The 25,621-nt window shown below is 47.7% G+C and overlaps 1 protein-coding gene across 9 annotated transcripts in view; it reads right to left on the reverse strand.

Annotated features, from left to right (window-relative positions):
• Positions 1–987: 987 nt before the first annotated feature.
• LOC126037485 (electroneutral sodium bicarbonate exchanger 1-like) overlaps positions 988–25,621 on the reverse strand; it is a 432,495-nt gene continuing 407,861 nt past the window's right edge. For 2 of the 9 annotated variants that reach the window (XM_049797808.1, XM_049797810.1), the window contains exons 3-16: positions 21,193–21,327; positions 20,222–20,389; positions 17,262–17,864; positions 16,714–16,907; positions 6,680–6,841; positions 5,838–5,951; positions 5,339–5,500; positions 4,475–4,726; positions 3,587–3,655; positions 2,870–3,043; positions 2,633–2,770; positions 2,054–2,154; positions 1,430–1,534; positions 988–1,159 (exon numbers count right to left, since the gene is read on the reverse strand). In XM_049797808.1, coding sequence (XP_049653765.1) covers positions 1,447–1,534; positions 2,054–2,154; positions 2,633–2,770; positions 2,870–3,043; positions 3,587–3,655; positions 4,475–4,726; positions 5,339–5,500; positions 5,838–5,951; positions 6,680–6,841; positions 16,714–16,907; positions 17,262–17,643 — 1,836 coding nt within the window. In that variant the 5' untranslated portion in view covers positions 17,644–17,864; positions 20,222–20,389; positions 21,193–21,327 and the 3' untranslated portion in view covers positions 988–1,159; positions 1,430–1,446. Of the gene's footprint in view, positions 1,160–1,429; positions 1,535–2,053; positions 2,155–2,632; positions 2,771–2,869; positions 3,044–3,586; positions 3,656–4,474; positions 4,727–5,338; positions 5,501–5,837; positions 5,952–6,679; positions 6,842–16,713; positions 16,908–17,261; positions 17,865–18,174; positions 18,349–20,221; positions 20,390–21,192; positions 21,328–22,162; positions 22,735–25,621 lie in introns of those variants that run through there. The other 7 variants (XM_049797812.1, XM_049797809.1, XM_049797815.1 and 4 more) reach the window with 7 other exon arrangements.

Genomic DNA, 25,621 nt, shown 5'->3' on the forward strand with positions numbered 1-25,621 from the left:
CCGGCAGCTGGCCAGGAGGGTTGTGTCCAGGGTGGAATTCCACCTCTCTGACAAGAACCTGGCCAAGGATGCTTTCCTCCTGAAACATGTCCAGAAGAACAAGATGGGCTTCGTCAGCATCAAACTGCTGACGTCCTTGAAGAAGGTAGGCAGCGCGTTGCGTTGGCCAGCCGAGGTGGGAAGTGGCCTCCATGTGGAAGACGCCTGGATGTCTGGGTGTCTGGGTGTGCTCTGGCTGTCTGCCATGGCCAAAACACTGCTGTGTTATCAACAGCTTTCTAGCTACCAGTACAGAGCACAGCACTACGAGGGCTGCTGTCAGGTAAAGGAACTCCAACTCATCCAGATCCAATACAGAAGGAAAGTGGAGAAACAACAGAGGGAGCAGCCCAGGGACACAGAGCCCCAGGTCTCATCTGGCCGCTCCTGTGACCATACGGTGTATGCAAAATCAAATACCTGAAGTGCTCCCTTAGATGCAGTTTACAGCCAGGGGACAAGAAGGTGGCAGTTCTGCATTTTGCAGCTCCCAGGCTGGTGGCAGAGCCAAAGCAAAAAAAACAAACCCCAAACCAAACCAACCAAGAGAGGTAAAACTGGAGCGCAGGGAGCAAATGCTTTTCTTTCACCTTAGGCCAACTGCTTGGACGCTCTCTATGCTGCCCTGCCACAGAGGGCATCCCTCTCGTACCAGTAAGAGACATAAGAGTGAATTAAAGCCAGGACCCCAAACCACACCAAAAACCTGGTCGTGATGAAGAAGAAAGTGGAGAATGCATCAAATATAACAGAAAATTATTTTGGACATTCCCAGTTTACATTTGGAAAAAAGAGAAGGAAAACAAAGAGGAGGAATTAGGTATTAAAAGAAGAGCACTGAATGATAAAGCCATAGCAGTCCCTCTACCACTACAAACCCACACCCCCCCACACACGTACACACACAGACTGAACACCACCAAACTCCCCTTGACTGTGATGTTCCCCTCAGCTTGCTGGTCTAGAGATACTGAATGCCTGAAGCACACCAAGGATAACTGAAAACATCTGCATGGCTTTAATGGGAATCCTCCAACTGAAACAAAGCGCTTTCTCCCTCTGTCTGCGTTGGCACATCCCCGAGTCACGCTCTCACTCCTCTCCTTCAAAGTCAAGATTCCTAAACGGGAAAAGCGGGAGTGGGGAAAGGCGAAGGGAAGAGAAAAAGAGGGAGAGCATCATCAGTGGAAGACCTGCCAGCTGCTGCTGATGTTGCCCTGTTCGGGGGACCACCCCAGCAGAGAGGAGCTGGTTTGCGTGCCACAGACCTCCCTGCCTGTTCCCAGGGACAGGCCGTTTGCTCAGCCTTGCCGGCCAAAGCGTGGGAAAAGCGTAGGTGTGCGCCGTCGCTTGCTGAGGAGCACGGTCACGTTCACGTACAATCCTTTACCTTTTTCCTCCCTGGATTCAAAGGGTTTCTGTCTTCAAAGTGAGAGCCTTCCATACGGTCATTTGTGACATTTCATCCAGGATAACAATCTCAGAAGGATCAGTCCTGCAATAAATATTTTACATAACAATCCGTGATTATGGGAACTGATGCCACCAAGGGCATTAGCATCAGCAAGAGGAACAGCGGAGCCCCGAGAATCAAAGCTCTGCATAAGTGTGGGAGGTTTTGCTGGATGAGGAGTTTTGGGAGGCAAGCCGGGGAGCTGCAGAGCAACAGCTCTGTGCAAAGGCTCTTGCTGGGGCTTAGCCCCGGTCCGGGTTCCTAAGCCACTGCTGGTACAGATCACGCCTGCAACTCCTCATGTGTTAAGTATGAGGATCTCCAGCTACCGTAAAAGCACTGATGAGGCAAGGTTTGGGGGTCAAACGCGAGTGCTGCAGCCACTCTGCTTGCGGTCAGAGCCTTGCAATCACTTCCTGCAGCCCTGCCCCCGAATTCGATTTTCCCACCAAGCTGCCTGCTGGTTTCTGTGGGATGCCCCACAAAGAGGCAAGTGGAGAAAACTGCCAAACACCATCAAGCTAATCTTGCCGGGGGTCCTGGCGCTTGGTGGGGCTTTACCCGTCACTGCTTTGCTTTGGGATATCCACGTCACTGGTCTTCCCCACGTTCAGCTGAACTGAACTTGCAGCAGCAGCAGCTTCCATGGCCCTCCTGGACTCCTGATGTAAAAAAGGGACAAATCACGTTCTCTGTCTTTGATCAAAGTGGAGATAAGCTGAATGCCCAGCACAAACTTAGCAGTCTGCCCTCCGCTTCTGCCCCTTGGCAGCTATAGGTATTAGTGCAGCAGGGGAGAAACCGTTCACTCCAAAGATTTCGGGGCAGGGGGACTGTGTGTTCAAAACATGATTATGAGCAAGTCTTGCCAGCAGCAGCAGCCGCAGCAGCATCTAATAATAATCATCATAATGATAATGACCTTTGTGAAAAACGACTCGTTTTAAAAATTACACCTGTATTCAAGCGTTCAGCTCACTGCTACTTGAGGAAACAAAGGTTACAAAAGTTACAGGCTATTGGGATCTATTTCGATTGAGTGCTGATCTTCCCCCAACATTTCCAGACAAGCTGTAAGAGAAACAGGCAATCTCACAGACACACGGAGATGTCCAGCCCCGAGGACACAGCAAGCCTTACCTCTTCTTCTTCTCCAGCTTCATTTCTGGCATCGTCCAACTTCTTCTTCCTTTCTGGCATAAGGTCATCCAGAAAGCTGAGCTCTCGCTTTGAGAAGCAGAAATCCATCGCTTTCCGGACAAATACGAGAGCCAAAACCTTCACGAATAAGAGGGAAGATGCGGTGAGCTCAGAGACGATGCCACCTCTCACTCCAACGCTGCAAACACCCCGCTGCCGAGCGGTGGCAGCTCTTACCATCATGGGAAAGATGATGGCGGCACGGGACACCTTGATGGTCCAGAGCAGGACGAGGCAGGTCAGCTGGATCGCCGTGAAGAAATGCACCTTTCGCAAGGGCACGTGCCGCAGGTAGATGAAATCCGGCTGGTGTTTCGCTGGCATCCAAAACAGCTTCAAGCGATCAAAGAACTGCGAAATAAAAGGGAAAGGTTGCCACCTTGGGACTGCGGCAAGTTTCTGGCCCTCTCGAGACGTGGAGGCACTTTGCAGCATCTCGCTTGCCGTCAGAAATACTGGATCCCACCGCATTCCTCCTGGGAGCAGCACCCATTTTCCCTTCGCTCCATCTAGCAACCGGCTTGCCCCTGAGAGCTGCCCACCAAACGGCAACTATTCCATGCCATTCCATTATTAGCATTTCTCGGCCCACTGAATCCCCCCGCGAGGATTTCCACCAGTGGTAGAAACTGCCTTCCCTTTGCACCAAATTCCCCCGCTTTTCACGTAACCAAACACTGACCTGCCCTAAACCCTGCAACAGAGAGCGCTGAACTTGCCTGGTCCTCCCAGCCCTCTATACCTCCTGTGCCTCCACCAATCTCTTTCTTACACAAAAGAGTTTCATTGCTTGCTCTGCGAGAAGTTTTTCCCATGCCACTGCTTTTTTCCCTGCTGCTACAGAGACAAAATACCAGGGAGCCGACATGCTGCACGCTGTAAAAGAGTCCGTACCTGAATTCTTCTGAGCGACGACACACCCATGTAGAGAAAGACGCCATAAAGCACAGGCATTGGTATAAACTTGGGGGGGGGGGGGGGGAAGGAAAAAAAAAGAAAGAATGCAATCGTTTCTTTTTCTGTATTGCATTTTCAGTATTACCACCCTCTTCCACAGGCACTGCCTAAAATTGCTTGAAGCTTTCCAGCTTCCATTCAGGCTTAGAGATGGGTCAGATATTAACCATTGTTTTGCCATTTTGTGCGCACGAGTGAGCTAAGGCTCTGCTTTAGGCTGAACTTGGGAGTTATCTCTCCTCAGAATAATCCTATTTTCCAGAAAGGTTGGAGGAAAATAGGCGATTTCACCCGTGCTACCCTATGCCGCATTCTCTGGCGGTAGAAGAAACACTTCTGCCTATTCTTGGGGCAACAGGCAAAGGCCACAGGCCTCCTTTTAGCCTAGAGACGAGATTACTTTGTGGGAGGAACGTGCAAGGAAGCCCACAGGGATGACCTCAGTGTGTTTAGCTCCTGGGAACGGCTGCTCCGCGGCATTTGGGGAGCAAATTGCAGCCACTAAAGGGCTGCCTGTTTGAAACAGAGCAGATGTGCTTGTCTGAATATGCTCAACTGTAACCCATAAACATGGGTGGGCCTGAAAGACACCCAAAAATTCAAGCAGTTGCGTTGCTTGCTCGCCTCGAGCACACCAAACGGGGGCCTGAAGGGCTGCAAAACCTAACCGAGGCTGGTTCCCACCGTTGGTCAAGCCCCAAGGGTTGGGACCACCTCCTCCTCCTCCGCTCCACAACTAACTACTCAGGCCTGCAGAGAGGGGACTGTTTTTCTGTAACCTCCAACAAGCTCACGGTTGTTGGGTGGTTTGCATTTTCCTCTCACCTTTAACACGGAAGTGAAGAAGACAGAGCAGCCCATGAGCACAAAGATCAGCAAGCCAGTGACTCTCTGCTCTCGTATCCCCAGAAACTTGGGTTGTTCTCCTGGAGCTGAGCAGTCAGACTCTACTTTGAGGCTATTCACGTGGGTGATGGACAGGACGGTCGCAGCCACAAACCAGGGCAGCCCCATCACAGAGCACACCCCGAGCATCACGGCCACCACAAAAAGGTCCAGGTGGTACCCGCATCCTTTCTGCAGGCAGGAAAACAAGAAACAGAGCATCCCATAGCACAAGAGCAAGGATAACGTCGCAAGTCAGACTCAAACCCTGCTCGAGCACAAGTCAACTTCTTCAGAATTCAAAACAAGAAATGGAAACAAGCAAGGGTGTATGCAGGCTTTGCACAAGCACCTGGCATGAAAATCTGGCAGGAGTTCAGACACAATGGATATGCAGAGCTTGTGCATTAAATACTTCTCCAAAAAACAACAAGCCACAACCCAAAAGCACCAAACCATTTTTTCTACTCACAAAGAAAACTGCACCACTTGCAAGGAAGGTGTGACTCTGAGTTATCCCTGGCAGCGCATCAAAACAATTCATTCCCCACACCTGCTGCTGCTGCCATTTTAAAACAAAAACGCAGTTCTCTATTGCTCCAAGATTAATTTGCTCCTCCAAAAGGTTGCTCATCTGAACTGCCCTGTCACTTGCTCCCTGCATCATCGTTAATCCAGGAGAGCATCCTGCCACGCAGCCTGACCTTGTCCCAAACCAATGCCTTCAGAAAGCATCGGGAATAAGAGCTTCCCCCCAGACCTGCAGCCCAGAAGGGGCTGGAGTCATCTCTCGCAGGCCCTTACCTTCAGCTTGTGCTCCTTCCTGTTCACAATAACGGCACTGATCTGCTGGTCCATGAATATCAAGATGGTGCAGAGCAGAGCTGGGACGAGCGCAGCCAACACCGTCCACCAAGGGTTGGGTCCTATGGGGTTGATGAACCACCCGCGGTCGTCTCTGGTAGGCTGCAACAAAGCCCATACATCAGCATCGTCTCCCAGCCCAGGCACTCCACTGGCTTTCATTTTCCCCTCCCTCCTTGCGTCAGAGCACCTCCCAGCCCTGGCTTCATGTCCCCCTCTCCCGGGGGCTTCAGCAGTGCCAGTCTCCTCCTTGCAAGCAGCTCTAGATACTTCCCCTGTAGGTATCTAGTTTTGGGGCCATCTTCTCATTTCTAGGAGGAAGCAAGGCACTTGGAGGTGGAAGAGGAGATGGTCACACCACCAGCATCTCCTCCAGACTCAGCCCTGCCCTGCCCCGGCATCACCTTGTGGCACCCCCACGTGCCAAAACACCCCGTACCTTGAACGCATGGGGGACCTGGAGCTTCGGCAATGGGATCCCAACCACAAAGTCAAGGAGCACCACGATGACGATGGTGAGGAAAACAGCAAAGTTGCTCACTGTGGACCGTACCTGGGGCGAGAAACCAGAGGTGAGAGGGGCATGGCAAACAGGGCCGTAAGGTGAGATGCAAGAGTTGCAGACATCCACAACATTAAGGCTGCTTAACCAAATCCCACCACCCCTCTGAGCACATGCAGCCTGATCCCTTGCTTAGATACTGCTGCTGTGTTTGTCCCTGTGAGATCTGGGGTCAGACAATAAAAAAAAGCTTAACTAGGCCAACAAGGGTTGGTTTAAGTCAAAATCTAAAAATAATAATAATAATATTAAAAATAAGAAAACACATGTCTGCCACTACAGCTACACTCACAGCTACAATGGCAACAAGGCACTGAGGCATCCTTTAGTCCTCAAAAGGAAGCTCCTCATTCGAATCTACTTTCCACTCGAGCACATAATGCGCAGAAGGTAGGGGAAAAAAACCAAACCGAAAACCCCAACCCCCAAAACTTTGGGAAACCTGACTTCCTACTACCTGAGGAGAAGAAAAAAAATAAAAAAAAATCAAACCCCAAAAATCTTCAATCTGGGGCAGGTCACGAGGCAGGTGGGAAACGCTACGATGATTTTGCACTCATGGAAATGAGTGTGAGACATCCAAGCTCTTGGAGAGCTTGGCCTGCAAGGCCAACGTTTCCCAGCTTGACCAAGGCAGGGCAAATACTGCTTAGTGCTCCAGGAAAGCCATTTTGGGAAACGAGTGCGGAGATGGACACTGGCCACCTCCTTCTACTTACTCTGGTTGGAAAGTAGCGGCTGGTTTTAAACTTCTTCAAGAAGCTTGACAGGGCAAAGGTGGCGAAGAAGAGGATGCAGCACCAGAAGAATACATCAGGGGTGTAGGGGCCGTCGCGTCCACAGGCAGGTCCTTGAAACTCCCCACGCAAATACTGACATTCCTGGAGAAACAGAGCATCAGGACACAAAGGCAGTGCACGTGCGGCAGGGAAACCTCGCATAGCTAGGGGGTTTTGAGGATCTTGGTCCAAGATCCACGACCCTGTAACTGCTCCTGCCAATGGAGATTTATATTTAATGAGCAGCAGCAGCTGAACAAGTGACACATCGAACTACACAGCGGAGAAATGAGATGTGAGGAGACACCATACGCTAGTAACACATTACAAGAAACACTCATCCAGGTGACACTCTTCCATCAGTTGCTTGCATTCATAGCACTGTGTTTCCTTAACTGCATCTGGCTTCAGTCCTCACATCTTCCCGCAAAAAACAACATGCCAGGCTCTCCCAACCCTGTGAAGAAAACCTCATCAGCTTTCCTAACTAAAAAGTAATTCTTTTAAAAATTATTTTTAAACCTGAAAAGGACTAGGATTCACAGGACTAGCATCATTACATTCACTTCACAGTCCTCCTCAAAATGGGAGAACAAAAGATAATTGACATGACAAACGCCACAGTTACAGACGTTCCTTCCTGGGGGTGCAGTTCGCACACCTAGGAGCTCATGCATGCACGAATGGGTGACGCCAGGCAGCAGCCTTCTTACGTGCCTCTGACCTCAGGAAGAAACAGATAACATGAATACTTTTACTCCATTTGCATCCTGAGGACCAGAGATGAAGCCCAAGATTTGCCTAGATGACACAGTCAGTTCCTTTAAGGGATGAAATTGTTCGTTTGAGTTTGGCTTCAAGGACTCCCACAGCTGGCGATTAACTAAGAGGTATGCTACAGCGAGGAGCCCGACACACAGACTGCAGGACAACTCATCACGCCAGGCCTCTGAGCTTGCAGTTCTCCGCAGGGCCCGGTGCTGCCTGAGCAGGTGGATGGACTTCCCAGTTCCAGAAATACAAGCTCGTGAATCAAACCCTCCTCAAGCACGCAGGCAAAACTGGCTGCGCTTTAGCGAAGCAAACCAACAACGAGGCTTCCTTTGTTTGGGTGCCTCCTGTCTGACGATGCTCTGGGCTACTTTCTCTTCCTGGCAGCAACAGGAATAAGTTGCTCTCATACCTACCAGCTTCTGACAGAGAAAGAGGATGATCTCGTTCTTGCCTGCTAGGACCAGGGGTGGCAATAACGCAGTCTGCCGAGACTGGAAGGGGATGCCTTGGAGGCGGAAACACGCGGGTGTTCATTACTCCTGGGCACTCGGAATCACGGGAGGAGATGATGCCGAAGGGCCTGATCCGATTCACAAACTGACGCACCTTAGGACTGAAAAGGCTTCTCCTTCCACTAACTTACTTTTCTCTGCAACAACAGCCTCAGGAGAGTAACTTCTCCGTAACCCTTTACACTACAGCAACTACAATACTTAATCCTAATGTACCTTACAAGAAAACTACTGCGGTCTTCTCTACTAGAGGGCCAACGCTGCTGCGCTTTACGTTTTATTAACCTTTTGAAACAACGCACTAGCTTTCCTTGCAATCGCATTACGTGGGCTTCCTGGGACTTTATATATGCACGTTCGTTTTCTCTGGCTAAATCAGATTTGGAACGCAGGGGTGGCCATCTGAAAACACTGCAAAACATTCTTTTTACATACATCAGTTCTCTGGTGAAGGCAACAACTGAGGAGGATCTTCAGCTAATGTAAAACTGCGAAGCTCAGAGGAGTCGTACTCCAGCTAAAGATCTGCGCACTACTAGGCAGGAATGTCAAATTAAGCAATGCCCAACAGATACAAGTCATTGGACCTTTTCTTTTACAAGTAGGAAAGAAAGGGTACACAGAAAGATAGTGGTCTGTAGAAAATGCATGTAAATCATCAAGATTTCCAAGGATTACTCGAATCGCTTCCTGGAGAGGCCAAAACAAGAAAGGAAGGAAGAATATTAACAAGATAGCCACAATCCCACTGCCAAGTACAGTTTTCAGGCTTGGGAAAAAAAAATAACATTACAGTTTGCAGGAGTCATGGAAGAGCAGGTTCCAGATATTTTGCTTTTCCTCCTCCCCTTCTTCCCCCTGCTCCCTCCCATCACCTTAGAGCACGCTGCCCTAACAGATTCACAGAAACTGAAGTGAACGAATATCTTAACCCTGAATTAACATAGAAGCAATACTATGGAGAGTGGAGGTGTGCTTTTAAATTTAACAAGTTCTACATTTAAGAAGCCTCCTCCTTGCCAGCACAACACATGCAGTATTGACCTGTTTCAAAAATAAACATATTCCCCTTTTTCGGAATATTGACCCAATTCAGTTACAAAGGAACTGTAATTCAGCCCCAACAAACTCCTGCTTTATAAACGGGAAACTTTTTCTAGGAATACCTTTTGTTGGGAAGTGGCTTGCTGAAAAAGGACATGGGCCTGTGGAAAAGTTCACACAGAGCAGAGTTCTGTGTGAAAGAATGTCAGTTTGAGCAACAAGACTAGGCCTTGGCTGAAAATAGCTGGCTTTACTGATATTGGGAGAAAAACAACAGCTGGTCTCGCTGTTATCAGGAGAAAGACAGGGACGGTGTGACCTTGGCATAACTTCACAAGTAACTTTTGAAGAAGTTCTCATGAGAAAGTTACTGAACACGCGTAGCTGCCAACCACAAGTGGGTGTGTTTTAGTAATGAATAAACATTAGCAATGTACCAATCATATTAGGACTAGTAGGCATAATTATCGCAAACTGTATAAATATGAGCTATCCGTGCAAATAAAGTTGAATCACTTCTATCACTCATATTGGGTCGACTTATGTGCATTCCTCCGCCGCTCCAACAAATGGTGCCCGAACGGGGACCGAAGAAAGGGGAATAATTGGAGCGACGGACACTGAGAAGCACCGGTAGCAGCGACCGGGGGGCAAAAGATTAACCGAACGCTGATCGTCTTGGTTGGTGTGTTAACTCTCGTGCCTGGACCATCCAAAAGGGGTTCGCCGTCAGTGAGGGCTACTGGAAAAAGGCTGCAAAGACTTTTTAACCGAGGTGCCTTAATCAAGGTAGCACCCAGGAGTATCAAGAAGCCGGCCGGCAATGGATCAAGAGGTAGCCCTAAAATTATTACAGTGCTTTTTAGAAAAGCGGGGAGTAAACTGCATTAAGCAAATTTCGGGGTTGGTCGCGTTAAGGGATGCTTTAAGAATCCAGATTTATTATTTAAGGAGAGTGAATGGCGTAGATTAGGAGACGTATTATGGGATATGGTAACTGATGATGATAAATCAGCTAAAAAACTAATGAAGCAAGGACAGAAACCTTTCAATTAGTGTGGGTACAGCTTTTGAGCTTAGTACCTGGAATGCTATCGGAACCTCCCTATGGGATGAAATTAGTGACGGGTCTAAAGAAGTTAAAGATCTTGTAACTTTATGGAAATTGATTAAGACAACTCTGTAAGAAATGAAAGCAGATCGTAAAGCGTCTGCGTCTGCTTTTGCTGCTCTCTCTCTCCAACCGCAAGCGAAAGGGAAAAGCGGGGAGAAAAACATAATGCAGCGAGAGAGACTTTTTGGAGCTTGTTCGCCTACTCTCGTGCCCTTGACTTCTGCTCCACTCCCTGGGACTGCCGATATTAATCAGCCATCCGACAGTTCCCAAGCCTCCCTAACCGTACGATTAAAGGAAACCCTACAGAATCAGGGAGTGAGTAAAAATCTGCCTACGAAAAACCAGCCCTCAGATACCACCGTTCAACATGAACAAATTATACCTAGCATACACCCTGATTCAAATAATGCAAACAAGGACTTGGCTACTCTAATAATAGAACAAAAAGAGACAATGTTAGAATTGTTAAAGGAAATGGGGAAAAGAGACGGGGAAACCAACCGCACCCGTGACAGACGCAGAGCCGCCTGTAATAGCCGCTGCAGAAGAAAGGCAGAGACATTGGAGGGGTGTAATAACAGATGCCATTATAGAAGGGACTATGCTCTAAGCATTCCCAGTTATTGCATCAAATGGACAGAAAAAATGGGAGGTGTTTGACTGGAAGGTCATTGAGAAATTAAGGAATGCTGTGAGTCAGTACGGAATCAAATCTGCGTTAACTCACCAAATACTGCAATTCATTTTTTCTGCTGATACGCTGATACCTCGAGATATTAAACAGCTAGCACAGTTGATTTTGACACCCGCCCGAATGTTAGTGTTTTTCTGGCAGTGGGAGAAGCTCTGTGATAGGGAACAAGCAACATCACGACAACAAACAGATCCCCTATGGGGAGTAACCATGCAGATGCCGATGGGTGCTGGACCCTTCGCATCAGGGAACGCTCAGTTACAATGTGTCACTGAGGTTCATCATCTATCACAGATCTTGGCGTATCAAGCTTTTCTTACCGTACCAGACAATATGTACAGCCATGCTTTTACCCAGGTGAAACAGGAGAATACTGACCACCACTGAATATGACCACCCTGACATGAACGAGGGCATGAAAGAAAACATGTTCAAAATACTCGCTTTTGAAAATGCTACTGAAAAGACACGCAAAGCATTGTGTAATTTGCCGAAAAATGCAGACATCGTTGATATGATAGAATACACGGATCGATCAGTGGACTCACAGAAAGTAGCCTATGCTGCCACAGCTCTCCAAGGAGCTACAAAGAAACACAAGGCCAGTAAGACACCCTTGGTCAAGTGTTCTAACTGTGGCAAACGTGGACACATTAGGAGCAAATGTACAGGTACTGTTAACAGTAAGTGCTGCAACAAGTGTAAGAAAGATAACCATACCACCAAGAATACAGGAAGAAGGGAAACTTTACACCGACTGCGAAGGCCCCTCGCGCGACGACACGAACGCAAGGGGCTTGAGCTGCCAGCCCTCAGGCAGCCTCGCAACCACCAGATCCGCCACCGCAGGAAGCTCCAGAGTGGATGTGGAAACCGCAGTCAACATAAAGGGACCATTGGGGTTTGGACTTAGTGCATTTTTAATGGGGCAATCTTCAACAGCTCTAGAAGGAATTCTGGTGCTCCCAGGGCTTATTGATGCAGATTATTGTGGGACTGTGAAAATTATGATTCATGTTTTAATCCCTCCTGTTTCTATTCCTAAAGGTACCAGAATAGCACAATTAGTTCCATTCAGGTCGTGTGTTCCGAACCCAGCTGAAGTACAACGTGGAGATGGTGGATTCGGCTCCCCAGGGAAACCGCAGGTATACTTTGCCATGGACACAACAAGAGGTAAACCAGAAAAGGTAGTGCAATTGGAAGGGCCCGATGGAGTTGTTGTCAAGAAACCGATGACAATCAATACAGGTGCTGATGTTATGATTATTTCACAATGCATTTGGCCTCCATCATGGCCATCGATCAATCCAAACTTTGGTATTGCAGGGATAGGGGGCACACAAGCCACCTTAGTAAGTCAGCTACCAATTACATTTGTGTTCCCCGATGGTGAACACATTACGACGTGTCCGTATGTCATGACTACCCCAACTGAATTGTTTGGCCTCGTAGGCCATGATTTATTGAGCCAAATGAAGGCAATGTTAGTGACGCATCCTTTTTAGGAGCGGTCACTGAGGGGTAGCCGATTCTGAAAATTAACTGGAAAACAGATGAACCTGTTTGGATTGATCAGTAGCTGCTAAATTCTGAAAGGCTACTAAAAATACAAGGGTTAGTTGAGGACCAGTTGAGAGCGGGACAAGTTGTTCCTTCTACTAGTCCATGGAATACATCAATATTTACCATTCCCAAGAAAAGTGGGAAGCGGAGACTGTTACATGATCTCAGAGCTGTGAATGTGGTGATGCACAGTATGGGAGCCCTGCAGCCAGGTTTGCCATCTCCAGTTATGCTTCCAGAAGAATGGGATTTGTTAATTATAAATCTAAAAGATTGCACCCAGATGGCGCTGAACGGTTCGCCTTTTCAGTACCATCGATTAACAAGGCAGAACCCTATAAGAGATACCATTGGGTCGTGTTACCGCAATGAATGCGCAATTCCCCCACGATGCGTCAGGTGTATGTGGCCTGGGCATCAGAGCCTGTAAGAAAGCAGTTACCTCAGTAACTTGCCACAGGATGAGATTTTAACTCAATTGCAGGACATCTTAAGCCATCGCGGAGTAATAATCACTCCTGAAAAGGTGCAAAAGGCAGCACCTTGGAAGTATTTGGGGTGGCACATAAATGCTAGCAATGTTAAACCTCAGAAGGTTCAAATAACATGAGAAATTTCAATGTTACATCATGTCCAGAAGCTTGTGGGAGATATCCAGTGGGTGCGGAATCTTTGCGGTATCACTAATGGCAATATGACCCCTCTGGTAGAACTCTTGGGTATGAGAACACTGTGCAGATGAGAAACGGGAAATGACAGAGCTGACCAATTGGTTGCAGCGCCACGGGAGCCTCCTCCAGGGAATCGTTTTCAACAAAGCACGGCAATCGCATGCGTTCTTGCACCAACCCGCTAGGATGTTAGCAAAGCAATTTGACTTACCACTTACTGATGCCCAAGGTATCGTTAAAGCATGCCCTGATTGTCAAAAGGAAGGGCTCGGCTTGGGCTGTGGGGTTAACCGACGAGGTCTTTTGCCATTGCAGTTGTGGCAAATGGATTTCACCCATGTCATGTGGTTTGGTGCAAAGCGTTCTGTGCATGTGTGTATTGATACCTATCCTGCTGCCATGTGGGCCACGGCACGAACTGGAGAAAAGGCCTTACATATTGAATGACATCTTCACGCTTCTTTTGCAGTACTGGGTGTGCCTCAAGAAATTAAGATGGACAACGGCCCAGCCTATGGTTCTACACGATTTGCTCGATTTTGTAATTTGTGGGGAATTCACCACGGTACCGGTATTCCACATCTTCCCACAGGACAGGCTATTGTCGAATGGGCCAACCAAACCCTAAAAGAACATGCTGCAAAAACAAAAGGGGGGAACCCAGGGCTTACTCCCAGAGGAACGATTGGCCAAAGCCTTATTTGTGCTAAATTATCTTAGATTGACAGGTGATCACAAAGACCCACCAATGGTAGTGCATCATGTTCTTTTACAGGCAGAAAGGACGCAACAAAGTACAGGAATCATGGTAATGTCTAAGGACCCAGAATCCAGGAAATGGTGCAGATCAGCAGAAGTAAAACTTACTGGGAGATCCTGGCTAAGTGGGACAAGCCATGGCTTCGCACTGATGCTGGACCCGGAATTGTTCCAATGGCGACTGGCACGGCACCGGCGGGTGCTGGAGCCACTGATCTGACAGATTCTAACTAATAGAGTATTACTAGTGGACACGGAGTCCTTCAGAGAGGTTTTCAGAACAGCGTGCCTTATTGTATATAGAACCTGCTTTAGGTAAAAAGTGTGTAAAGCATAATTTGATTAAACATAGTGTGATTACGGGAAGACAGTGTGGGGTAAAAGTTAGTTAAAGCCAAAATTAGGGGTAAGGTCTATTTCCATTAATAACCTGGGAACGAGGTTGATTGTGTTTCCACAGATACAGGCCCACGATGGACTCCTGTTCGATTTGCATGACCATCATCATCTGGAGCATCATAGATGATGTGGCAATATGAATACTACCTCAGCCAAAAACTAATGTATAGGTCACCTTGGCTAACATAACAGGTCAAGATTCTCTGTGCATCGCAACTGTATCGTAAAGCCCATGAACCAATAGACAAGATGGCTATGACTCGTGCAGCGCGCCTGGCCAGCGAGCGCATGCGTCATAGATTGCAACCGAGGCGGACTTTTGGCACCCGCTGGCCACGTGTGCTAAAACCCGTTCCTCTGCAAATGTATAAATACTGGGATTTTCCGAAGAGCATCGGGCTGGTGTACGGTGAGGCCATCGTTGCCTCTGTGGGGACGCCCACGGAAAGCTGGCACCTACCGATTGCTGGGCTGAGTTCGTGGAGCAAGATGGCACAAGAATGTATAGATGGTTCATTTTCCTCATGGTCTGGGTCATTAGGGGTAACGGGTTGGCTCAAAGAATTATGGGCATTATTGTAGTTACTGTGATTTTAGCTATTGTAACAGTTTTACCTTGTTCAGCTTATTAAGGAAAATGGCATCCCAAGTTATTAAGCAAGCCTGGATTGCTCAAAAACAAAAAGAGGGAGAAAGATTTAAACGGAGACCTACAGTGGATTCAACCTTGTTGTGGTATTACAAATACAGACTTACAGCCGCTGCTGGATTTATTGAGGGGCAGCGATAGCTTAACTTCTACAAGACAACTAAGTGCACCGGGACGGCAAGCCTTGACAGCAATTGGACAAAAAAATCACATCATCCATGTCTGGCAGATACGTTCCTGATTTACCCATAAATTTGAAACCTTATGCTGAGATTGATATGGAACACACTGACTGTAGTAAGCAGCATGACAGTGACACCGGTGATTGATCCACATCGGTTAACACCATGGGACAGTAAGAATGTTTGGGTGTCACTAGCTAAAGCTATTAATCAAACCTCTTTTTGTGTGCTTATGTATTTTATTAGGTATAATGTTGTTTTTACTGTGTTTAATTAATTGTGTTCACAGATCTTTGCAAAGGGCAATACAGCAGGTGTTAAAATTTTACCTCAATCTATATACAAACAAATAGATTGGCTGAAGAAACATACACAAAGATCCAGCAAGAAACTAGTTGGTTTGATGGAGTGTTACAATCAATATTCGGCGGGATAACACTATGGGTAATGTCATTGATTAAGGAAGCCTTATGATGGTTGGGTATATTGATATTAATCTGTGTAATAGTTAGAATTCCGTATGGGTGCATGATAAAAGGAGTCTCAAAGCTGACACACCAAGCTCTACTCGCACAAAAAGAAAAAGGGGGAATTGTTGGGAATTGGCTTCATGAAAAAGGACATGGGTCTATAGAAAAGCTGCGCGAGCAGAGTTCTGTGTGAAAGAATGTCAGTTTGAGCAGCAAGACTAGGCCTTGGCCGAAAATAGCTGGCTTTGCTGATATCAGGAGAAAAACAGGGACAGTGTGACCTTGGCATAACTTCATAAGTAACTTTTGAAGAAGTTCCCATGAGAAAGCTACGGAACATGCATAGCTGCAAATCACAAGTGGGTGTGTTTTAGTAATGAATAAACATTAGCAATTTGCCATTGTTGTCCAGGCCCATTGCCTTTTCCAGTCTGGCCCATTTCCAGCTTGGGGGTGCTCTTAGGATTAGTCTGGAGGCAAAGATCACACTGTTGTGCGATCACACTGCCTCACCGTGGCGTATAAATTCCTAGCCACAATTTCTCCTATCAGATGATTATACAGGGCTTCTGTTCCCCAATGTCTTTTCCTATGTTCCTCCCCTATCAAATGCCATAATAAGCAAGAGGGAACGATTAGCTTTCCCTGTGGGGTATGAGCCCACCCCTCTTCATTATATGACCCTTCTAAACCTGTAATGAGCTTTTGATCTTCCTTAGTGTATTCTGGCTTACCTTCTAGGGAAATCCACCTATCAGGAATTAAGGCCCCTTCTGTTTTTACCTGTGTTTTGGCCACTTGTTTTGCCTCTCTGTCCGCCAGCTCGTTCCCTTTTTCCAAATCTGAGCTCGCTTTCTGGTGTGCCTTAATATGCATAATTGCTACTTTCTTAGGGAGCTGGACAGCTTCCAGTAACTTCAGAATTTCTTCTGCGTGTTTGATATTTTTCCCTTGAGAACTCACTAGTCCTCTCTCCTTCCAAATTGTTCCACGTGCGTGTACAACTCCAAAGGCATATTTTGAGTCTGTATAAATGTTCACAACTTTGCCCTGGGCCAATTCCAGGGCGCGGGTTAGAGCAATTATTTCTGCCTTCTGTGCGGAGGTGTTCCTGGGCAAAGCCCCCGATTCTATTACCTCTTGGCTGGCAGTGACGGCGTATCCCGCGTGTCGATTACTGTTTAGGACGTAACTGCTTCCGTCTGTGAAGCGAGTTTCCCCGTTTTCCATGGGGCCGTCTTTCACGTCTGGGCAACTGGCGTACGTTGCTTCGATGGTTTCCAAACGGTCACGATGTACCGGTTCTCCTGTGTTCCTGCTGAGAAAAGAAGCTGGGTTGACAATGTTAGCGACTACAATCTCCACGTCATCCCGCGCTACCAATATAGCTTGATATCTCAGGAATCTTTGTGGAGAGAGCCAGTGTCCGCCTTTTGCTTCCGGTACTGCTGATACTGCGTGAGACACCAGAACAGTCATCTTCTGGCCCAGAGTAAACTTTCGGGCTTCCTGTGTATTTAGTATCACAGCCGCAACCGCCCGCAGGCATCCAGGCCAACCTTTTGCAGTCGTGTCTAACTGCTTAGAGAGGTAGGCAACTGCCCATCGATACGGGCCCAGGTTTTGTGCTAATATTCCCAGAGCAATGCCCTGCTTCTCATGGGAGTAAAGAAGAAACAGCTTACTCGCATCTGGGAGTCCTAAGGCCAGGGCCGACATCAAAGCCTTTTTCGGTAGCTCAAAGGCTCGTTCAGTCTCCGTATTCCACTCAAGGTGTTTCTGCTTAGTGGCTGTCAACGCATACAGTGGTTTAACAAGCAATCCGTAATTATAGATCCACAATCGGCACCACCCTGTCATTCCCAGAAAAGTCCATAACTCTTCTACTGTCTGAGGTCTCCCAGTTTGACATATTGCCTCTTTACAGGCCTGTCCCAAAGGTCTTTGTCCCGCACTAATTTCATAGCCCAAATAATTCACTTTGCCTTGCATTACCTGTGCCTTTTTCTTGGATACCCGGTACCCCTGAAGTCCCAGGAAATTCAACAGACTCACCGCCCACATCATACAATCTTTCTCTGTTTTGGTGGCGATTGGGATATCATCCACATACTGCAACAGCTTCCCCTCCTCAGACGGGGTTTCCCAGGATTCCAAGTCTTTCGCAAACCGATTGCCAAAAACGGTAGGCCTATTCTTAAATCCTTGTGGCAAGGCCGTCCAAGTGAGCTGGGTCTTTCGACCGCTCTTGGGCTTTTCCCATTCAAATGTGAGTAAGTTTTGCCTGGCTTCATGGAGAGGGAGGCAAACGAAAGCATCCTTCAAATCTAAAACACTAAACCAAGTCAATTCAGGTGTTAGTACGGTTAACAGGGTCTATGGGTTCGCCGCTACCGGGTAAAGATCTTCAGTTATCTTATTCACCGCCCATAAGTCTTGGACCACCCAATATGACCCATCGGGCTTCCGAACAGGTAATATAGGGGGACTGAATTCAGACTCACACTCTTTTAATAGTCCCAACTGCAAAAATTTTTCTATCAACGGCCGGATTCCTTCTCTGTCTTTCTTCTTTAGGGGATATTGTTTAATTCTTACCAGCTTTTGGCCTTCCTTGATCCTAACTTCAACAGGTGGAGCACTTTTCGCTCTTCCAGGTGCATCGGTAGCCCATACCCCCGGGTACACTTGCTTTAAGATGTCCTCATTAATGATTCCTTCTAGGGGGAGACTGGTTAAGGTTAGGCTCAATATTTGAATATTTTGCTGATCTTTTACCTCCAGAGTAATTTCTCCCTTCTTGAATACAATTTTTGCTCCCAATGGTTCCAACAAGTCCCTTCCCAAAAGGGCCTTTGGGGAGTTCGGCATATATAAAAATTTATGAATGCCCCACTGTTTTCCTAATTTATATTCTAAAGGTTTACAAAACTATGCCTTTTCACTTTGGCCAGTCGCTCCTTTCACCGTGACATAATCATTCCCCGGGGCATCAAAGCCTGATTCAAAACCGAGTATGTTGCTCCTGTATCTACCAAAAATTCTACCTCTTGTTCTGTTTTCCCTAGCTTAATTATAACCAGTGGATCCGCTAGGGTAGATTCCCCAGGTTCTCGTCAGTCTCCCTTCACAGAGGCTACTGTTCTTCCTGTTTGAGCCCTCTGATGCTCCTTGTTCCCTGGGCATTCCCTCTACCAATGACTGAATTTCTTACACAAAGCGCATTGATCCTTGCCCAGTCGGGGCAAGTCTCGTCTAGGCCCTCTTCCCCTTTCTTCCCGAATAACAGCCATTAATTTCCTTTGTCCTTGCCTATATCCTTCTTCTCTGTTACTAAACACCCTCCGTGCTTTTGTGGTACAGAACAGAGATGTAGCAAGAAAGGAAAAAAAAGAAGGGAGGGAGAACAAAGGGAGAGAGACACAAAGACTGAAAGAAGGACAAAGGGATGGCAGAAGAAAAAAATAGTGATAGGCTACAGGACAGAGATGGAGGAGTTCCAAAAAGACACAGGGAGCATGACAGAATGAGAGTGAGAAACAAGGGACAGAGCAGGACAGCACTGGAGGAAAAAACAACTGTCATTGATAGGCTGTGAGAGAGACATGGAGGAAGAGAGAAAAGAGAAGGGACAGCTAGCTGGAGAGGGGGATACAGTTAGAAAGGATGGAAGAGGGAAGGGAACAGAGAGAAATACAGAAAAGATGGCAAGAGGAAGCAAGGCAGAGGGACAGCAATAGAAGAAACAAGGGACAGGGATCTGGACAGATGAAGAAAAAAGCAGGAGAAACATACAACATGATACGATGGGACAGAAAGTAACACAGAGCGTCAGATGATAATAATGACAAGAGATAGAGAGAGACTATGAAAAGCACAGGAGGTTGGAGAGAGAGAGAGAAGACATGAATGAAAAGAGTAGAGAGCACCACAAAGGGTCAGGGAAAGAGAAGGACAACAGAATAAAAAAAACCCTCACATATTACACACACGTTATCCACTCATCAAGCCCATTTCAGAGTTACACAGTACCTCAGCCCCTTTAAGAAAAGTAACACATGCGCCCGAGCCCATTTCGGCGCCGCACCGCGCCCGAGCCCATTTCAGCGCCGCACCGCGCCCGAGCCCATTTCACGGGTCTCTACCTACAGCTCCAATTTCAAAGTTCTGCAATCACTAGAGGAAGGAATGCACCCCCTTTCCATTAACCCAGCAGCAGCTACATTTACCTCAAGGTATCTACAACTCGCCCTTGGATGCCTAATTCCAACAGACACTTTCACTTACTTCAACAGCTAAGTTTACCTATGGGCACTAAACGCCCATGCTTCCCTCTACGCTTCCCTTTGTGATTGCCATTAGTACTGTAATTCCCACAAGGACACATAATTACCTGCCTTTTTTACATTTTATTTTCAGTGCTTCATTTGGTCCATTACTCATTCCACATAGATTCAGCTATGTCAGTATTTCAATCCAATTCTACAATGTACTTTTTCTACAATATATAGAAAAGACTTATGGCCTCACTCGTCAAAGATTTGACACTATTAGATTTAGTCCTCTTTTAATCACTATTTTTACAAATACATGTAAACTCCAAAAATTTAGCATTACCTGAAGAAGAAATGCCACTATTTAGTACCTGCAATGCTCTACGGAGTGGTCTTTTCCACATTCCTCGCTCCCATTACATACATCGCTGCACATCCAGAAGTTTTACTCCCTGAGGTGACATTACCGCCATGATCCCTGTTCCCGGGCACCAAACGAGTGACCTCCAATCATCTTGACAGACCGTCCACTTCCACACCTCGACACAAAACCAGAAATTGAAAAATATCATTACATCACAAGCTACAAAGAGCAACCAAATATTTTACAAACCCACCACAGACAAATACAGTTACACTCACGCACTTCACAACCCTGGCCTACTCCATGCTGGCCATCTAGTCCAACTCCCCCCACAAAATCCTCAACTGTCTTCCAAAGACCATCCACCGAACAACATATCTCTCTGTGCTGACTGGCAATTACCAGGTTCCAGGGGAGCGCTCCACAGGAACACCGTTCCCGGGAGCCTTGGAAAAAAACAAACAAACAAACAAACAAAAAAATCGCCCTGCCTTTGAAAACCCAGGCCCGAGGCAGACCCCAGTCCAAACATTGGCGATCAACACTGCCTCATGGAGCAGCTGGGACCAGGGAAAAGAAAAAATAAATGGGGCAGGGGAGGACACACCAAAAACCAACCCATATCCCAGCTGGGGTTTTTTATTCTAAGTTTGGGGTTTTTTTCCTAATTCCCTGAAAAACATCTCAACTCTACATCCAACCTGAAAGGAAAAAAAACCAAAAAGGCTTAACCACAGAACCCTACAAGGTTAGAGACATTCACAACACACCACTCGTTCAGATCACATGAACGCCAGCCCTCACTCTCAACTCATCCATCATACCGTCCACAGGCCTCAAGAGGCCGTCACCCCGTCTGCAGCAGCAGGGGCCTCAAAAAAGCACCCTACCTGCAAAAACCCAGGCCCCAGCCCAACCTCCTTCCAACCAACCTCCCCACAAACTGCCCTTCCGTTACACCAACATTTCAACACGCACCATCATCTCCACCATCCGTGCATTTTCAACCCGATAATTAGCTTTCACAGTGCCACGTGTCACAGCCCAACCTCCGTAGCGCCATGTCACCTAAACGCAAGGTTCCTTCAAGCACCTCTCGTGCCCTGTCATCACCTGCAAAAACAACACACAAAGCTTGTCAACAGACACTTCATCCTCGAGAGAGAAGTCCTCCACCACTCCCCTACCCTGCTTCCCACCTATTCCAAAAATAACACATCCTCACAGCCAGTGTCCTCCATGACACTTGAAAAAACCAGAGCATCACAAACACAGAGCTGTCCCAAAGTTACCGATCGCTCCAAGACCCATCACGCTGCTACTTAGACCTCAAGGCCTTGACCATTTCTAGAGACTTGCCACAAAGCATCTGCATAAACAAGATGAACACCATTGCCCAGTTCCTGCCTTACTCAATGCTAGTTCACAGTCCAATTGCGATCCCCTCAACTCTGCATGCAAAGAGCCCAAAGTCATTAAACCTTCTACGCTGCCTCTACAATGCCATGCAAGACACACACAAACATAGAGCCATGTAATTCACATGCAAATGTAATGCCATACAAGGCAGTACTCTTACCTCAGTCAAGGCAAAACAACTCAGAGCCTTGCCATACCAGACAAAACAGAACAGGGCCAATGCAAGAGACTCTCACGTGACAGTCAATACAAGTACAGACCAAAACAATACAAAACCAATACAGAACCATAGAAGGCAAGGCAGTCTCAGGTGGCAATCCATACAAGTACAGAGCACTGCAATACAAAACACAATGCAGGGCCAGGCAATGCGAGACAGTCTCACATGACAGTCGATACAAATACACAACAAAACACCACAGGGCAAAGGCAAATACAGACCAATACAATGCAAGAAAACTGCAAAACACAGCAAAGCAAAGCAGTCTCATAGAGCCACCGGATGCATCTTCCTTCAGAGTCCACTCACAGACTCAACTCCTTACAGTGCTCTGCTGCCTTCCCCCATCGCTCTGTGGGACACATCCTGTCCCTCCACATCTGAAAAAAACCCAAACCAAACATATTGAATGAGTCACCTGGATGCAGAGCAAGAGCTTCACAACTCCAGAGGTCTTGATTCCATCTACAAAGACCATCTGGAATGCAGCTACAGCCTGTCATTTTAAAAACAACAACAAAAAAAAAACAACACACAACCAAAAAACAAACAAAAAAACAACAAAAAAACCCAACACACACACCCCCCTGCCCACTGTAGGGTTCAATTATATGGAACTTAGTTACTGGCCCTGAAAGTAGCTCATGGTCGCAAGAGAGTTCCAGACACCTTTGAAGGCTCTGAACAGAACAAACAAGAAGATAGAAGAAGAAAGATCCCAATTAGAAAAACACAGGTGCACATTCCACGATAAAGGGAACTTGGCACAACCGACCTCAATTCAGGGGCTTATCTCGACCAGTTGGACTAAGACAAGTTTTGCATGCTCTAACATAGCCAATTATATCCTGTGTGTATGCACGTGTACAGAGCGAGTATAACTAACTGTATCTTATGTTTCTACGCGTGGACAGTATCGATGTAACCAATCACCGCTTACGCTTGTGCGCGTGGACACCACATGCTTGCGTGCAGCAGCCAATCAAAGCTTCTAAACAACTTAGAGAATTGTGTAAGAATGATCAGCTAAGCTCAATAAAGGGGCGACTTTGATCATCATACTGGTGTTCTATCATCCGGGCCCCGCACGGAGTAACCCTAAACCCTACACCCCACCAACCAAAAAAACCCAGGGCCAAACTTGGAGCCCATCACGTGCAAGTCTTAACACCTTAGAGACTCAAATCCGCTTCACTGCCCCTCAACAACCCCTGCCACACGGCTCCAATTGTCTCCGTGAAACACTATCGGCACGGCTGTCCGCGCAGGCCGCTGATGGCTACTCGAGCCGAGATGACTGTACAACCCTCGCCTAAACGGTCTAGGCACATCAACGTTTCACCTGTAGACTCTTATCGCTGTTCCACCTACCCCTGACTCCACACCCCCCCAGGCAGAGCAGCTCCAAGCCAAGCACACCGTGTGCAGAACGTCACCACGTGGAACGCCACCAACGAGGTGATTCAACGAGAGAGAAAACTCTCAGCAAGAAGAATGACCCCCGGACGGGAGGCGCCGTCGGGCAAGATGACCTACGGGGCCGCAACCGCGAGGCCAGGAGGCTCCACAGCAGACCCAGAGGAGTCAAACGGAGCGGCCCGTTACAAGACAGCACTGTCAAAACCCAGACGACAGATGCGCCAGAAGCCTGGCGTCGAGACCTAAGGATGTCAGGATGCGGGGAAGAAGTCCCACTCCGAGAAAACGGACGGCTAGAGAGCAGAGCTGCCGATGCAGGCTGAAAAAATGCTGCCATAGAGCACTGACCGGAACCCGCCAAGACCGATCCATGCTTTAGAGCTCCGAGCGCAAGAAAAGAAGCACCCGATTGGCACCGGGCCAATGAGTAAGAGCATTCAAAACCCTAGGGACAGCACCCGAAGCGCATGCCTCGCTCCTCTGGCGCAAAGCGCGACAAGGACATCGAGACCCGAGGAAGGTCTAAGCGCACAAGACAGACTACACAAACTACACGCCACCACGGACACGGGCTGGAACTGCCCTGCCCGGCACACACGGGTCTCGTGCTGAAAAGCAACCCGCTCCCTTCTCCTGCGCAAAGGCGACTGCTTTGGGACAGCCCTCTCTCCTGCGCTAACTTTAAAACTCCTCCCTGCTATTCCCAGCTTTGTCCCTTCCTCTCAGCCTGGTCCCTCAACTTAGCTTTCAGAGGGCTGAGGGTCCAAATCCATCCTCCACAAAACCACACGGGCTAACTGGGATGTTCCTCAAGGCGAACATTGCTCTTCAACATCTGCAATGAAAAAAACAAACACAAACAAATCAGAAAAGGGAGTAAGCATCCCGCTGGCCAACGCCAACTACTTCCCCAACTCCCCCCTCCTCACAAGTGCCACCGTGTTCACTTCCCCGCTCATTCCAGACTCAGACCCTGCAGCCATCATCACTCGTGGTATCTAAGGTACCGAGAGAAACCACGTTAGCGTGGCACTCGTGAGAAGCCATCGGCCCCACGCTCCTCCTCGCTAACCCACAGCTCACCTGAAACGCTCATCCAATTCAAAGATAGCCCACACAGCACCTCCACAACAGAAGGTAAAGGCTGAACCGAGCAGCCCCATAATACTTTGCTATTCAACACCGACCCGGCCGACGACCGCCTCACCTTCTCGGACCGCTCACCGGCATGCAGCTTTTCGGGAGACCTTATAGCAGACTTCACGGTACGTAAAGGGTGCCTATAAGAAACCTGCAGAGGGACTTTTTACAAGGGAGTACAGCCATAGGACAAGGCGGTAATGGCTTTAGTCCTAAGGAGGGTACATTTAGTTTAGGCGTTAGGAAGACGTTTCTCACTAGGGGTGGCGAGGCACTGGAACGCGTTGCCCAGAGAACCTGCGGATGCTCCCTCCCTGGAAGCATTCAAGGCCAAGTCAGATGGGGCTTTCAGCAACCTGGTCTTGTGGACGGCGTCCATGGGGGAGGGTTGGAACTAGAGGATCTTTATGGTGCCTTCCAACCCAAACCATTCTACGATTCTATGACATTCAAATCCAACTGCAAAACTCCTCTGAGAAGGGCTGGTGAACCCTCCTCCCTTTCCCCAGCAGTCCCAAAACTTAAGAAACCCCTTTTCTTCTCCTCAACTGTCAGGAAAGGAACCCCACTGCTTCCTGACACCTCCTGCCCTCAATCTGCACTCCTGAACCCCCTTCAGTGGCTACTCCTCAAGAGCCGCTCTTCTGAGCAACATCCCAAATTCTGGGGGCACCCCCTAACCTACAGCTCCCCAGAGACTCTGAGCTCTGCTACATGCCCACAAAAGAAAGTCAAGTCCCAAGCCTTGTAATCTACAAGGGGCCTGCCACCAGCTGCAAAGATTCTAAGGACAACGTGGCATTCTGTGGGCAATGAGGAAAGGCACCCCAAACCCTGAAGGGCACTGTGCCTCACGGCCCTTCTGCTTTCATCAGTAGTACTAAAACTCCATAGACAAATACATACAAGATGCTCACCCTAACCCCTGCTAAACAATGTCACCATCAGTCCCGTTAAGAGAGATAACAACTTACACAGCAGAACTGTTAAAAAAACAATGTTCCTTCTTCAATAAAGTTGGGAATTGCAGGAAAACACAATGCATGAAGAATAAAAAAAAAAAACAAACAACAAAAAAACCCCCAAACAATGCATACTATTAAACCATCTTTCTACCCCTGAACTGATGCAGAAACTGACACTAGGCCTAGTAGATGTAGAAATAGAACGTATGTTTAGACTCAGTGTATTGCTAAATAAAAGACTCAG

This window comes from Accipiter gentilis, unplaced genomic scaffold (assembly GCF_929443795.1).
Source record: "Accipiter gentilis unplaced genomic scaffold, bAccGen1.1, whole genome shotgun sequence".
In the NCBI taxonomy this organism is placed as follows: Eukaryota; Metazoa; Chordata; class Aves; order Accipitriformes; family Accipitridae; genus Astur; species Astur gentilis.